The sequence below is a fragment of the Choloepus didactylus genome, chromosome 15 (assembly GCF_015220235.1).
Source record: "Choloepus didactylus isolate mChoDid1 chromosome 15, mChoDid1.pri, whole genome shotgun sequence".
Taxonomy (NCBI): domain Eukaryota; kingdom Metazoa; phylum Chordata; class Mammalia; order Pilosa; family Megalonychidae; genus Choloepus; species Choloepus didactylus.
Genome location: NC_051321.1, coordinates 43,137,573 through 43,154,016, shown reverse-complemented (window position 1 = coordinate 43,154,016; position 16,444 = coordinate 43,137,573). Strand labels below are relative to the sequence as shown.

The 16,444-nt window shown below is 38.0% G+C and overlaps 1 protein-coding gene across 5 annotated transcripts in view; it reads left to right on the top strand.

The window, feature by feature from the left end:
• LOC119510217 (protein FRA10AC1) overlaps window positions 1-16,444 on the top strand; it is a 60,461-nt gene that overhangs the window by 24,163 nt on the left and 19,854 nt on the right. For all 5 annotated transcript variants that reach the window (XR_005211844.1, XR_005211845.1, XM_037804430.1 and 2 more), the window contains one exon: window positions 13,230-13,275. Coding sequence is in view for 3 of the 5 variants with exons in the window: in XM_037804430.1 (XP_037660358.1) it covers window positions 13,230-13,275 (46 nt within the window). In the remaining 2 variants the exon portion in view is untranslated. The remainder of the gene's footprint in view (window positions 1-13,229; window positions 13,276-16,444) is intronic.

Below are 16,444 nucleotides of genomic sequence, written 5' to 3'. Positions count from 1 at the left end.
TTCCTTTCTTTTTAACTCAGCTGGTAGAACTCCCTTTATGTCTCTTGTTAACAATTATTCTCAGCATTTGTTTGTCTCTGAAAATTTTAAACTCTCGCTTTTGAAGGAGAGCTTTGCCAGAAAAAGAATTCTTGGCTGGTAATTTTTCTCTTTCAGAACCTTAAATATGTCATGGTGCCTGATGAGTAGTCAGTATATAGTCTTATGTGGTTTCTCTGTATGTGGTGAATTGCTTTTCTCTTGTTGCTTTCAGGACTTTCTCCTTCTCTCCAGCATTTGACAATCTGCTTAGTATATGTCTGGGAGTGGGTCTACTTGGATTTATTCTATTTGGAGTTCATTGAGCTGCTTTGATATGCATAGTTTTATCTTTTATAAGGGGTGGAAAGTTTTCCCCAACTGTGTCTTCAAATACTCTTCCTAGCCCTTTTCTCTTCTCTTCTTCACTTATATTTGTGCCCTTCATGTTGTCCATCATTTCCCTGAGACTCATTTCAAATTTTTCTGTTTTTTTCCCCACCATTTGTTCTTTGTGCATTTGCATTCAATTGCAGTACCCTCTAGTTCACTTATTCATTCTTCTGCCTCTTCAAATCTGTTGTGTATCTCTAGTATATTTTTAATTTGATCTACAGTATCTTTTATTTCCATAAGAGCTGCAATTTTTAATTTACTTTTTCAAATTGTTCTTCATGTTCTTCTAGGATCTTCTTGATGTCCTTTATGTCTTTAGCCAACCCATTGAAGTTGTTTTGGAGATTTGTATGTACTTCTTTGGTTAATTGCTCCAAGTTCTGTGCCTCCTCTGGCTTTTTAATTTGATTGTTTGACTTTTCCACATCTTCTTGGGTCTTCATGTGCTTTGTGATTTTGTGTTAACTTGGGGGCATTTGCTTATGTTGATAAGGTTATTTTGGGAAATGCAGGATTATGTGAACACTTATTTAGAGTTTGGCAGAACCACAGCTTGCTGGAGTGCACTTTCCAAAGCCTGTCCTCCCAGCTGATGGCACTCTTGAGCCACCTCTTACACTCAAGCCAATTTTCCCCTAACTGTAGCTGCACTCTAGGTGGGGTCCAAACCAGGTGGAAATCAAATCAGTACAGCCATTCTCTCTGTGTACTGGGGCTGCCAGCCCTGGGGGTGGGGAGTGGGGCCTCTGCAGTTTAGGAAGATTCCACTTAATGGCACAGTGGGTCTAATGATTCCCAGGCTTCCAAGTGGATCACTCTCAGGCTGTGGGGCTGCATGTCTCACCTTCCAGATTAAATGTGTCCCAGTCCCTGCTCGTCTGTGCCCGCAAGCCTCGGGGTAGGGGAGGGGCTCCTGGTGCTTCCATGTGACACCCTTGCTTATCCCTGCCCCTCACCCATGTACACTGCAGACTCCCCTGGTGGAAGAATAAATGCACTGGGTTTTCTGTGTGTGATCAACACAGGTCCTCTGTTTCCCGAATTCCTTCATGGGGGCTCCTGGCCACGGGGCTGAGAAGGATTATCTTCCCAGCTAATTGCTGAGATGGATGCGTGGGAGTGGTGAGCTGCTCCCTCTTCTGCTCGGCTTCTGACTTGTAACTGCCAGCCTCCAGTGGTCCCGATTGAATAAACTCACCCTGTCATCTCAACTGTAATTGCTCCTCTTTTTCATCCAAGTTCCTATTATATATTGTAAAGTTTCTTCTCTGGCCACTCATACCCTGTAACCATAGTCCTGGGCATTTTCTACCTTTTCTCTAGTTTTTTCATGGAAGAGAAGTTTGCTCTGCCTCTCTTATTCCTCTATCTTCTTGGAAGTTCCCCTGCTTGTACTTTTAACTGTAGTCTGATAACCTGCTGATGATAGAGACTGGCATGGGCCTGGCACCTAAAGAAGGTCCCTCATACAGTAGAGAATTCTCTCAAGCCCTCTCAGTCACCTTCACTGTTCATACTTTGTGGTTTCCCAGATACTACTTTAATAACCACCTTTTATCCTCAGCAGAATAACAAGCCCAATAAGTAGTTACTTGATAATTATTTGTTTAATAGGTTAGTGTATGAAAGAGTAAGTTTGGAAACTATTGTACACATTTGTGCTTCAGTAGACATTCCAACATGTGTTGGATGGCAAGCAATTGCCACACACACAGATAGACAAAAATAGAATTAAACTGAGTTATTTTGAATTTTGTATTTCTTTTCTTTCCTAGACTTTGGAGGATTTAATTTTTGTTGGGTTTTAGAATATTTTGAAATATTTTGAGCCCTCATTTGCATTTAAAAAACAAAATTGCCTAGTTCAAGTAGATGATGAAAACAACCTAAATTAATATACTTTTACTATGTTTTAGGCTTTGACCACTTCATCTGAATTATTTCCCATAATACAGTAATCCTTTGAGGTTAAGGTGTGTTACTATTTTTATATATAAAGTAGAAACAGACTTAGAAAATTAATGTTCTCTAGGTCACAGAGCTAGTTAATGAATGGTAGAGCTTGAGTTGAGTACAGTCCTCAAGATTCTAAAGCTGAACTTTTAACCATTACTTTAAACTGAATAGAAAATAACCATTTACTAAAAAATATGGTAAATTAGCATAAGGATGAGAAAAAGCTTAAAAGACAGCAGAAACAATACATTTTTAGGCAAAAGCAAACAATATTACTTTAGGAATCTAAATGGAAATTTAACAACTTTCTGCTTTAGGTCTCCATTGTGGTCCTACTGCTCTTTCCTGTTCTATTTCTGGGCTGAATTTTGCCAATGACATAAGCCTATATAATGTTTGATTTGAGGTCTATGAGAGACTTCCCAGCATAAGTTATTGAGACCAAAAGTGTGGTCTTTTACTCATGCACACTGATTTCCTGTAGTATGTGAGAGAAAGCTGATGCTACCCTGTTAGCTAGGTGGGATCATAGCAATAACAACTAATAAATAACATATGTCGAGCATTTACTACAGGGGTTGGCAAACTTTATCTGGCAAAGGGCCAGATAGTAACTGTTTAGAATTTGCAGGCTATATAGTCTCTGTCACAGACATGGACCTTTTCTGTTGCAGCATGAAAGCAGCCATAGACATACATAAGTGAATGGGCATAGTTGTATTCTAATAAAAATTTTTTTATACTTTTATCAAAAAAAATTTTTTCAAGCAAAACAAAACAAAGGAATAAGAAAAACAACCTAAAATAACTACATTGCTTCCAACATGTTCCTATCATATCCTAAGAAAACTAACAAACTATAGTCATTCCTGAGCATTCCCATATCATTAAGATTTCTCTGCATATCTTATCTGTTCTTATTAGATTATCGTTCCCCCTTCACTAGTTGCTGTCTATCTTTAGATCCCCTACATTCTACAATATAAAACATTTATTTTACATTTTTTACAGAGTTCACATTAGTGGTAACATGCAATATCTCTCTTCTTGTGTCTGGCTTATTTCACTCAGCATTATGTCCTCAAGGATCATCCATGTTGCCATATATTTCACAAACTCATTCCTTCTTACTGCTGTGTAGCATTCCATCATGTGTATATACCACATTTTGTTTATCCACTCATCTGTTGAAGGACATCTGGATTATTTCCATCTCTTGGCTATTGTGAATAATGCCGCTATGAATTGTGCAAATATGTTCGTGTCACTGGGTATATACTGAGAAGTGAAATTGCTAGATCGTAGGGTAACTCGATAACTAGTTTTCTAAGGAACAGCCAGACTGTCCTCCAAAGTAACTGTACTGTTATACAGTCCCACCAACAATGAATAAGAGTTCCAATTTCTCCACATCCTCTTCAGCTTTTGTAGTTTCCTGTTTGTTTAATGGCGGCCATTCTACTTGCTGTGAGATGATAGCTCATTGTAGTCTTAATATACATCTCCCTATTATACTAGTGAAGATGAACACTTTTTCATGTGTTTTTTAGCCATTTGTGTTTCTTCTTCAGAGAAATGTCTTTTCATATCTTTTGCCAATTTTATAATTGGGTTGTTTATCCTATTGTCATTGAGTTTAGGATTTCTTTATATATGCAGGATATCAGTCTTTTATCAGATACATGCTTTCCAAATACTTTTTCCCATTGAGTTGGCTGCCTCTTCACCTTTTTGACAAATTCCTTTGAGGTATTTGAAGCTTTTAATTTTGAGGAGTTCCCATTTTCTATTTTTTCTTTTGTTGCTTGTGCTTTGGGTGTAAGGTCTGAGAAGCGACCTCCTAATACAAGGTCTTGAAGATGTTTCCCTACATTATCTTCTAGGAGTTTTATGGTACTGTCTCTTATATAGAGGTCCTTGATCCACTTTGATTGAATTTTTGAGTAGGGTATGAGGTAGGGGTTCTCTTTCATTCTTTTGTATTTGGATATCTAGTTCTCCCAATCCCATTTGTTGAAGAGACTGTTATGTCCCAGTTCAGTGGGTTTGGGAGCCTTATCAAAGATCAGTTGACCATAGATCTGGGAGTCTATTTCTGAATTCTCAATTCGATTCCATTAATCAATAAGTCTATCTTTGTGACAATACCATACTTTTTTTTGACTACTGTGGCTTTATAGTAAGCCTCAAAGTCAGGAAGTTTTAGACTTGCTACTTCATATTTCTTTTTTAGAATGTTTTTAGCAATTCAAGGCATCCTTCCCTTCCAAGTAAATTTGATAACTAGCTTTTCCAAGTCTTCAAAGTAGGTTTTTGGAATTTTGATTGGAATTGCATTGAATCTGTAGATGAGTTTGGGTAGCATTGATATCTTAATGATATTTAGCCTTCCTATCCATGAACACAGAATATTTTTCCATCTTTTTAAGTCCCCTTCTATTTCTTTTAATAAGGTTATGTAATTTTCTATGTATAGGTCTTTTTCATCTTTGATTAAGTGTATTCCTAGGTACATGATTTTTTTAGTTGGTTTTGAGAATAGAATTTTTTTTTTGAGTGTCTCTTCAGTTAGGTCATTTCTAGTGTATAGGAACATTACTAACTTAGGTGTATTAATCTTGTATCCTGCTACTTTGCTAAATTTGTTTACATATAATTGGTTCATATCAATGAGACCCTGCAATATTTGTCCTTGTGTGTCTGACTTATTTCACTCAATGTAATGCCCTCAAGGTTTTTTCCATCAATCCGTTTTTTTTAAAGATAGTTTTGTTCACCCGCCATACTTTCCATCCTAAGTAAACAATCGATGATTCCCTGTATAGTCATAAATTTATGTATTCACCACCATCACCACCATTTATATAAGGACATCTCCATTTCTTCCACAAAGAAGGAGAAAGAGTCAAAGAAGGTAGAGAGACAAAAGAAAAAGAAAAAAAGAAAATAAAAAACATGACAGCTAAAAAGCAACAAAAGGAAAGATAGAGTTAATCTAACGTAGAATAAAAGACAACATCACCAATGCTAAGAGTCCCACACCCCTCCCTTATGTCCCCCTCTTAATGGCATTTAGCTTTGGTATATTGCCTTTGTTACATAATACAATGTCTCAGTTAACTGTAGTTTCTAGATTGCATTGATTGTATATTTTTCCCCAGTACCACCCTATTTTTAACACCTTGCAAGGTTGACATTCATTTGTTCTCCCTCATGAGAAGACATGTTTGTACATTTTATTACAATTGTTGAGCACTCTAGGTTTCACTGTTACACAGTCCTAGTCTTTATTTTTCCTCTTTCCTTTTGATGTCCCACATGTTCCTAACCTTCCTCTTTCAACCATACTTACAGTCATCTTTGTTCAGTGTACTTACATTGCTGTGCTACCATCACCCAAAACTGTGTTCCAAACCTCTCACTCCTGTCTTTTCCTGTCTGTCTGTAGTGCTCCCTTTAGTATTTCCTGTAGAGCACGTATCTTGTTCTTAAACTCTCTCATTGTCTGTCAGAATATTTTAAACTCTCCCTCGTATTTGAAGGACGGTTTTGCTGGATGCAGGATTCTTGTTTGGCGATTTTTCTCTTTCAATATCTTAAATATATCACCTCACTTCCTTCTTGCCTCTGTGGTTTCTGCTGAGAAATCCGCACATAGTCTTATCAAGCTTCCTTTGTATGTGATAGATTGCTTTTCTCTTGCTGCTTTCAGGATTCTTTCTTTATCTTTAACATTTGATAATCTGATTAACTAAGTGTCTTAGCATAGGTCCATTCATATCTATTCTGTTTGGGGTACGCTGTGCATCTTGGATCTGTAATTTTATGTCTTTCATAAGAGATGGGAAATTTTCATTGATTATTTCCTCTATTATTGCTTCTGCCCCTTTTCCCTTCTCTTCTCCTTCTGGGACACCCCTGACATGTACATTCATGCAATTCATGTTGTCATTCAATTCCCTGGACGTTGTTCATATTTTTCCATTCTTTTCCCTATCTGTTCATTTGTGTGTAGGATTTCAGGTGTCTTATTCTCCAGTTCCTGAGTGTTTTATTCTGCCTCTTGAGATCTGCTGTTGCCTGTCTCCACTGTGTTTTTCACCTCTTGTGTTGTGCCTTTCTTTTCCATAGATTCTGCCAGTTGTTTTTTCGAACTTTCGATTTCTACCTTATGTTCGCCAGTGTTTTCTTTATAGCCTTCATCTCTTTTGTTATATTTTCCCTGAGCTAGTTGATTTGGTTTTTTATTTTATTTAGCATATTTCTTTGAAAATCTATAATAGATTGTTTCATTAAAGTGAAACAGTATTTGAACTGTATCTTGATTGAGGTGTTTGTTCCTTTGACTGGCCCATATCTTCGTTTTTCCTAATGTAGATTGTAGTTTTATGTGGTTTAGGCATCTGGTTTCTTTGGTTACCCAGTCAGATTTTCCCAGACCAGAACAGATTCAGATCTCAGAATGGGGTAGTATTCAGGGTGTATTTTAGAAGAATGACAGGCTTTCCTGTGAGGTCTTCAGTCACTGTGCTTTTCCTAACCTGCCCAACAGGTGGCGTCTGTCAGCCTGTTGCTCCCAAATGGTGTAAGGAGATGTGGCCCCTTCAGTTTTTGTTTTGGCAGTTTTCCCCCAGGCTCTGGGGTCTGGTTTTGAGAGGAAAGCTGGGCCCCACCTCCTTACTCTTAGGAAAGATACACTCCTTAAGGACTTACCATCTGCATTTGAATAGTCTCTCTGATGGTGTTATCTCTACCCCTTTCTGGGTCAGAGTGCTGTGAACTGAAAATGGCTGCAGCTCTCTCCTCTGAGCCCCTCAGGTTGAGCGAGAGAACAAGGGACAGAAAGCTCCCTTTTAGAGCCAGTACACGTCCCCCAGTTTCACTCATCTGCCAGAGGCAATACCTGGTCTTTTGCATTCTCCCTCCCAGGACAGATGAGTCTTCTGGTTCTTTAAGGTCAGTTGTCACTAAAAGCCTCAGTCTGCTTTTTGGGGGTTTGTAGCTTGTATTCAGCGGTCCATATTTGTTAATTAAAACCCCAGTTAGAGCTGGAGTGAGCTATATTTGCTCACTCCGGGAATGCTGCTTTCTATCACAGCGAGGTTTTGCAGCAAAGCCTGCCATGGGGGGAGGGGGCTCCCGGCACAGTTCCACAGTTTTTACTTACAGATTTTATGCTGCAATCTCAGGCATTCCTCCCAGTCCAGGTTGATGTATGATGTGTGGACAGTCACGGTTGTCCCCCAGTATTTATTCCAAATTATTTACTTGTTGTTCGTTAGTTTTTCCAGGGGACTGACTGAATTCCACTCCTCTCTATGCTGCCATCTTGCCCCCGGTGTATGATTTTTTTTAATGTGTCTTCAGATTCGATTTGCCAAGTATTTTATTGAGAATTTTTGCATCTGTATTCATGAGGGGTATTGGCCTGTAGTTTTCCTTTTTTGTAGCATCTTTACCTGGTTTTGGTGTTAGAGTGATGTTAACGTCATAAAATTAGTTAGGTAGTGTTCCATTTTCCTCAGTTTTTTGAAAGAGTTTGAGTACAAATCTTGTCAGTTCTTTCTGGAAAGTTTGGTAGAATTCCTCTGTGAAGCCATCTGGCCTTTGGCTTTTATTTTTAGGAACCTTTTTGATGGCTGATTATATCTCTTTACTTGTGATTGGTTTGTTGAGGTCTTCTCTTCTCTGGTCAGTTTAGGTTGTTCATGTGTTTCCAGGTGTTCTAGTTTGCTAATGCTGCAGGAATGCAAAACACCAGAGATGGATTGGCTTTTATAAAAAGGGGGTTTATTTGGCTACACAGTTACAGTCTTAAGGCCATAAAGTGTCCAAGGTAACACATCAGTAATCGGGTACCTTCACTGGAGGATGGCCAATGGCATCCAGAAAACCTCTGTTAGCTGGGAAGGCATGTGGCTGGCATCTGCTCCAAAGTTCTGGTTTCAGAATGGCTTTCTCCCAGGACGTTCCTCTCTAGCAAGCTTGCTCCTCTTCAAAACGTCACTCACAGCTGCACTGAGTTCCTTCTGCTTATGTCAGCTCATTTATATGGCTCCACTGATCAACTTAGACGCACCCCAAATGGGTGGAGCAACATCTCCATGGAAATTATCCAATCAGAGTCATCACCCACAGCTGGGTGGGGTGCATTCCAAAGAAACACTCAAAGAAATCTAATCAAAACTGATAACGTCTGCCCACACAAGATTACATCAAAGATAATGGCATTTGGGGGACACAATATATATTCAGACTGGCGCACCAGGAAATTATCCATTTCCTCTAAATTATGGAATTTGTTGGCATAGAGTTGTTCATAGTATCCTCTTATGTTTTTTTAAATTTCTTCAGGATCCGCAGTAATGTTCTCCCTCTCATTTATTATCGTGTTTATTTGGGTCGTCTCTCTTTTTCACTTTGTCATTCTAGCTAAGCGCTTGTCAGTCTTGTTGATCATCTCAATGAACCAACTTTTGGTTTAACTTATTCTCTCTATTGTTTTTTTGTTCTCTGTATCATTTATTTCTGCTTTAATCTTTGTTATTTCTTTTCTTCTACTTGGTTTAGGATTAGTTTGCAGTTCATTTCTAGCTTCTTCAGTTGTTCCATTAGTTATTTGATTTTAGCTCTTTCTTTCTTTTCAATATATGGATTTAGAGCTATAAATTTCTCCCTCAGTGCCACTTTTGCTGCATCCCATACGTTTTGATATGTTGTGCTCTCGTTTTCATTTGTCTCTAGATATTTAGCAATTTCTCTTGCTATTTCATCTTTAACGCACAGATTGTTTAGGAGTGTGTTGTTTAACCTCCAGTTATTTGTGAATGTTCTACATCTATGATGGTTATTAACTTCTAGTTGTATTCCATTGTGATCAGAGAATATGCTTTGAATAATTTCAATCTTTTTAAATTTTTTGAGGCTTGTTTTATGCCCCAGCATATGATCTATCCTGGAGAAAGTTCCATGAGCAATAGAGAAGAATGTGTATCCTCGTGATTTGGGATGTAATGCTCTATATATGTCTGTTAAGTCAAATTCATTTATCACATTGTTTAGTTCTTCAATTTCCTTATTGGTCCTCTGTCTGACTGATGTATCTATAGGAGAGAGTGATGTATTGGAGTCTCCCACAGTTATTGTGGAAACATGTATTGCTTTCTTCAGTTTTGCCAATGTTTGTCTTGTGTACTTTGGGGCACCTTGATTGAGTGCATAGACATTTATGACTGTTATTTCTTCTTGGTGAATTGTCCCTTTTATTAGTATATTGTGTCCTTCTTTGTCTCTTATGACGTCCTTGCATTTAAAGTCTATTTTATCTGAGATTAATATTGCTACCTTGCTTTCTTGGGTGCAGCTTGCATGGAATATTTTTTTTCCGTCCTTTCATTTTCAATTTCCTTTTGTTTATTGGCCTAAGGTGAGTCTCTTTTAAGCAGCATATTGATGGTTCATATTTTTTAATCCATTCTGCTAATCTATATCTTACAATTAGTGAGTTTAATCCATTCACATTCAGTGTTATTATTATGAAGGTGGTTCTTGAACCAGCCATTGTGTCCTTTGGTTTTCATTTGTCAGATGTATTTTTTTTCTCTCTCTCTTTATTTCCTTTAAGGTACCCTTACTAAAGCTCTTCAGTTCTGTGCCCTCTTTTGGATGTCTTTCTCCTTTCTTTTTTTCTCACCAGTAGAGCTCCCTTTAGTATTTCTTGTAGAGCAGATCTCTTGTCAGCGATTCTCTCAGCATTTGTGGAAGTTTTAAGCTCTCCCTCAAATTTGAAGGAAAGCTTTGCTGGATAAAGAATTTTTGGTTGGCAGTTTTTCTCTTTCAGAATTTTAAATACGTCATACTGCCTTCTTGCCTCCATGGTGGCCGCTGAGTAGTCACTACTTAGTCTTATGTTGTTTCCTTTGTATGTGGTGAATTGCTTCTCTCTTGCTGCTTTCAGAACTTTCTCCTTCTCTTCAGCATTTGATACTCTGATCAGAATATGTCTCAGAGTAGGTTTATTTGGATTTATTCTATTTGGAGTTCATCGGGCATCTATGATTTATGTATTTATATTTAGAAGAGTTGGGAAGTTTTCCCCAACAATGTCTTTGAATACTCTTCCTCCTGTTTACTCTTCTCTTCCCCTTCTGGAACACCAATGATTCTTATATTTGTGTGCTTCATGTTTCCATCATTTCCTTGAGATCTTTAAATTTTTCAATTTTTTTCACAATTTGTTCTTTTGTGCTTTCCATCACACTATCTTCAAGTTTGCTAATTCTTTCCTCTGCCTCTTCAAATCTGGTCTTACGTGACTCAAGAATCTTTTTAAGTTGTTCAACAAAATCTGCTATTTTATTATTTATTCTTGCAAATTCTTCTTTATCCTCTCCTATGGTCTTCTCCATATCCTTTATATCCTGAGCCATGATATTGATGTTGGTGAGTACTTCTTTGACTAATTGCTCCAAATTCTGTGTCTCCTCTGGCTTTTTAACTTGGGCATTTGGATTATCCATATTTTCTGGTTTCTTCATATGTGTTATAATTTTCTGTTGTTTTTGGCCTCTTGGCATTTGCTTATCTTGATAGGGTTCTTTTAGGATATGTAGGCTTATTTGAATATTTATCTTTAATTTGACAAAGCTGCAGGTTGGTGGAGAGTACTTTCCCTTATCTTTCAGCAGATGGTGCTCCTGAGCCACCTCTTGCCCTCAAGGTAGTTCTCCCCAGCTTCATCTGTGCACTAAGTGGGGGTCCAAACCATGTGGAAATCCTATCAGCGTACCAATTTTCTGTGTGCAGTGGGGACCGCCAGCCCTTTGGGTCAGGGTGTGTCCTATGCAGTTTGGCAGGGAGACTGCTTCAGGACAGTGTTCCCGGTATTTCCTGGGGCTGCAGGTGGCATACCCTGGGGCTGCAGACCTGTGCTTCTCCCCCTCCAGTTCAATGCCCTGGAGTCCCTCTCTGCAGGACGCCCATGGGTTCCTGGGATAGGGGAAGGTTTCCTGGCACTTCTGTATGGCACCCCTGCCTCTAGGCTGTGTACACCGCTGGCTCCCGTGGAGGAAGGGTGGTTGCCATCACAAGCCCGCTGTTCGGTTTGCTAATGCTGCCATTGTGCAAAATATCAGAAATGGATTGGCTTTTATAAAGGGTGGTTATTTGTTTACAAATTGACAGTCTGAAGGCCATGCAAATGTCCAAATTAAGGCTTCAACACGAGTATACCTTTACTGAAAGAAGGCCAGTGGGGTCCGCAAAACTTCTCTTAGCTGGGAAGGCATGTGGCTGGTGTCTTCTCATCCCTGGTTGTGTTCCAGCTCCTCTCTCTGCTCCTGTGCATACTTCAAAATGTTGCTCATGGGGCGTTTGTCCTCTCAGCTTCTCTGGAGCAGTTTTAGCAAAGCCTGCTTTCAAAGACCATCTCCAGAATATCTCTAAGCTGCAGCTGCTCTGAGGTTCTTCTGTTTGTGAGCTCTTTTACAGGACTCCAGTGATTAAATCAAGACTCACCCTGAATGGGCGGGGCCTATATCTCCATGGAAATAGTCCAATCAAATGTTTTGCTCACAGTTGATTAACATCTCCATGGAAACACTTAATCAAAGGATTCCAAGCTAATCAACACTAATACCTCTGCCCCCACAAGACTGCATCAAAGGACATGGTGTTTTGGGGGACCTAATACATCCAGACTGTCACACTCGCTGAATCCCAAATTCCCTTTAAGAGGTTTTTGCCATGGTGCTGTGCCAGGGGTGTCTCCCAGCCAGCTGCAAAGATGGCTGCACAGGGCATGGAGAACTACCCCCTTCCATTCTCCTCTGTCTGCTGCAATGGCCTGTCCCTGGCACGGGGGTTCTTGGCCATAGGTCTGCTCATCTGTGGTTCTGCTTCCTGCCCTCCTGGCAGCTTTCCAGGCTAGACCCTCACCCATTCGACTATGGCTTGGCTCCGTGCTCTCTGGCAGCTTCCCGGCAGTTTTCCAGGGCTAACACTCACCTGCTTGTCTGCAGCTCATCTCCCCACTCCCCTGTGGCTTTCTGGGCCAGACACTTGCTTGTCTGCCTGCTGATATTTCTTCTCTTTCTTCAATTTGGCCTTCGCAGAGTCTTTCTCCAGGCTATATCCTCCTCTCGAGTTTCAAAGAATTCAGAATTGTCCTTTTTTTCATTGAATCTCTGGAGAGAAGTTTTCAGTTGCTGTTTAGGTTGCTGTGTTGATAACATCACCCCCCAATAAAATTTAATGTACAAAAACAGGCATCAAGCCTGTTGGCTATAGTTTGCCGACTCTGGTTTCTATGTACTTGGAACTATTCTCAGTGCTTTATTTGTATTATCACATTTAAACCTTTTAACCCAAAGAAATAGGTTAAAAGGCTTATTATTAACCTTTATTATCTCTATTTTACATATGGGGTAACTAAGGCACAGAGATTAAATAATTTGCACGATATTATATAGTTGTTAAGTGGTAGAGCTAAGATGCGAACCCAAACCTTCTGACTCCCAAGGCTGTGCTCTTTTTCACTCAAGTATATTGTCTCTCTACTGTGCCATAACCTTTATTTTTGGTCAGTGTCATAAAATAGGATTGTTATTTATTAATTTAAGTATCTTGCAGCCTTGCACCTATAACTTTTAATGTAGTTTAAAATAAAGAAGGTAGTTCCTTAAGAGAGAAATTCATTCAAATTTCTTTTCAAGTACCTGGAATCCTATAAGAAGAGTAAAAGCTCGTGATGGGAATTAGTTTTACTTTTTAGGTTGGTAAATGTCATTATATCAATGACATTTAATACAATTTTAAATGTTAAATTTAATTTGGCATACTAATTTTTTTTTTCTCATTAGTTTGGATTTAGGTGGCGAGTGGACAAAGAAGTGATTTCAGGAAAAGGTAATTCTTTTTAATGTTTTATATTAGTTTACTTCTAATAGGATGTAGGTTATTTTATGTTATTGAATTAAAATCATTGAGTAAGATTATTAATGTAAACAATAAATAGTTATTTACAAAAGTAAGATGAGAATAGGTATGTTTGTGATATAATACCAGCAGAGGTCAGAATATAATGCTCTAATAATTTTTGCAGAATATTTGTATTTAGAATTTTCAATTGAGGATACATAGAAAATGTTGACGATTAAATAGAAAGGAAACTTTCAAAGGATGAAAACTTAATTCTTTCTCCTTAACCAGTTTTTGGAATAACAAGTTGGACATCTGAAGGGTAAACAGTGAGTTTTTTAAAGTATTGTGGTGGCTTGGAGTTACGGACCCCAGAAAAACATGTTATTAATCTTAATCTGGAAGAATTGTGAGAACTCAAAAATGAGTGAGAGCTGTGGAGAAATTTTTGGTATCTTAGAAAATACACAATTCATCATGAACAGAATGTTGATAGAAATATGGACATTAAAGGTACTTCTGGTGAGTTCTTAGAAGGAAATGATGAAAACTTTGTCATTGGAAATTGGAAGAAAGGTGATCCTTGTTATACAGTGGCAGAGAATTTGATGAAGTTGAGTTCTGGTGTTAGATAGAAGACAGAACTTGAAAGCGATGAACCTGGATATTTAGCTGAGGAGATTTCTAAGCTAAGTGTGGAGAATGAACCTAGTTTCTTCTTGCAGCATATAGTGAAATGAGAGCAGGGAGAAATAAACTGAGGATTGAACAGTTAAGCACAAGGAAATCAGCAATTAAACATTGAAAAATTCTTGGCCTATCCAGATAGCAGGTCTGGAACTAGGAAAAGAAGTGGCTCTGAGCTTCCAGCAAGTGAGTCTCCAGAGAACAGGGTTCTTCTATTTGAGGGCTTAACTGAACAACTCTTTGCTAAAGAAGGAGTGGCTAAACGTAGATCCTGTCGGCCATTTCAGTGGAAGTCACAATTGGAAATCCAGTTATCCAGGAAGGATCCATGGAAAATCTGTCATCTTGACCCCACTTGAACTGGATGCACTTTTCTTTCTTTTTTTCTTTTTTCTTTTCTTATTTTATTTTTTTTGCAAAATTTGTATGAGCAGAATTACAACCAGTCTGACTGAAAGGGACAGAAAAGGGATGGATTGAAGGAAGAATGACTTCAAAAGCAGAACCATGGAAGCCAAAGTCTGGACAGAAGGGATCTCAGGGAGTCACAGATTAAGCACAAACGTTTAGTCTAAATGCAAAAGACCAACATTTAGCAGGCACCAGTAAATGCTTTTTGAATATGTGTAGCGATCTACTCATAAAACATTTCTGAGAATTTTATATATCTACGTTGTTTTATACTATAAAATTAGCTCTTTATTGAATAATTGCATTTTTAAGTTTTAAAATTTCTGAAAACTATAGTAGCATTTAGGAAGTAATTTTAAACTAATAACTTTAAAAATCTTTCAAATTGAAAATAAGGTTTACTTTTAACTGTGATTAAATTAAATTTATGTCATCAGTGTGGCTCATCCACATTGTGCATAAATTGAATATTTCTATATCAGGAGTGAGGTTGCATATGCAATAAAACAAATAAATGTACACAGAAGGAATTTTTTTCTTTAAATAATAAAGGCTCAGCCCTGAGGCACTTCAGAGAAAAAAAAAAAGAATAAATTGAAAGCTATTTTTAACTTTTCTCAGGGTTACATTATAATTTGTGTTTTTACCTAAAAGAGAAATCCTGAAATGTCTATCAAAATAAAAAAAATGTCATCACAATAAAAAAATTTAATACTTGCATTGAATGGAATTTTCAGGTGATGGTTTATAATGCTACCTTTAAAAATTGATGAACATTCTCTTAATTCATATAAGTGAAAAAAGGATTAGTTGGGAAGGGGAGAGAAAGCTGCTGGTATAATTTCTTTTATAAAGATATAATTGTTTTGTTTTAACAGCACAACATTACTCAGCATATACAGACTTAAAATTTTCATTTGGGATGAGGGAAAAAAGCTGATTTAGAAAAGTTATCAGCTGTTTGGACTGATAAGTTTTAAAAAGTTATTTTGATAATTTATTACTATTTTATTAAAAAGTCTTGCTGGTTTCAGACTTGCTCCTGTTGGATATTGTTTAGTAATAAAAATCCCCTTTTTGTTTGTGCAATTGAAAGTTTGATCTTGTCTTTTTCCGTCTGTGCCAGTTTGAATGTATTATGTCCCCCAAACGCCATTATCTTTGATGTAATCTTATGTGGGCAGACCTATCAGTGTTAATTAGATTGTAATTCTTTGAGTGTTTCCATGGAATGTGCCCCACCCAACTGTGGGTGATAACTCTGATTAGATAATTTCCATGGAGGTGTGGCCGCCCCCATTTAGGGTGGGCCTTGATCAGTGGAGTCATATAAATGGGCTGCCAAATAGAAAGAACTCGGTGCAGCTGTGAGTGACATTTTGAAGAGGTGCTACAGCCAAGAGGGACACTTTGAAGAATGCACAGGAACTGAGAGAGGAGCTGCAGATGATGGGACAGTTTGAAGACAGCTGTTGAAAGCAGACTTTTGCTCTGGAGAAGCTGTGAGAGGAAAAACGCCTTAAGAGCAACGAAGAGTAATATTTTTGAGGAACTGCAGCCTAGAGAGGAACATCCTGGGAGAAAGCCATTTTGAAACCAGAACTTTGGAGCAGACCCCAGTCACGTGCCTTCCCAGCTAACAGAAGTTTTCCGGATGCCATTGGCCATCCTCCAGTGAAGGTACCCGATTGCTGATGTGTTACCTTGGACACTTTATGGCCTTAAGATTGTAACTGTGTAACCAAATAAACCCCCTTTTATAAAAGCCAATCCATTTCTGTTGTTTTGCATTCTGGCAGTGTTAGCAAACTGGAACACCATCATAATAAATAATTTTTTTTCCCTCTTAGATCATCAGTGTTAGTCTTTTGCAGTAGGCTTTAATATACAATAGGCATGTTAATGTGTTAATTTTAGGGTCAAGTGATTCTAAAATTTAGGGCATATAGTTTTATTACTTATTGCTCTTCATCTCAAAGTGCTAGAATTTTAAAATGTTCTAAATGCCATTATGTTAGTACTTAAAAATATTAATTTTAATATTGCTATTAAATATTGA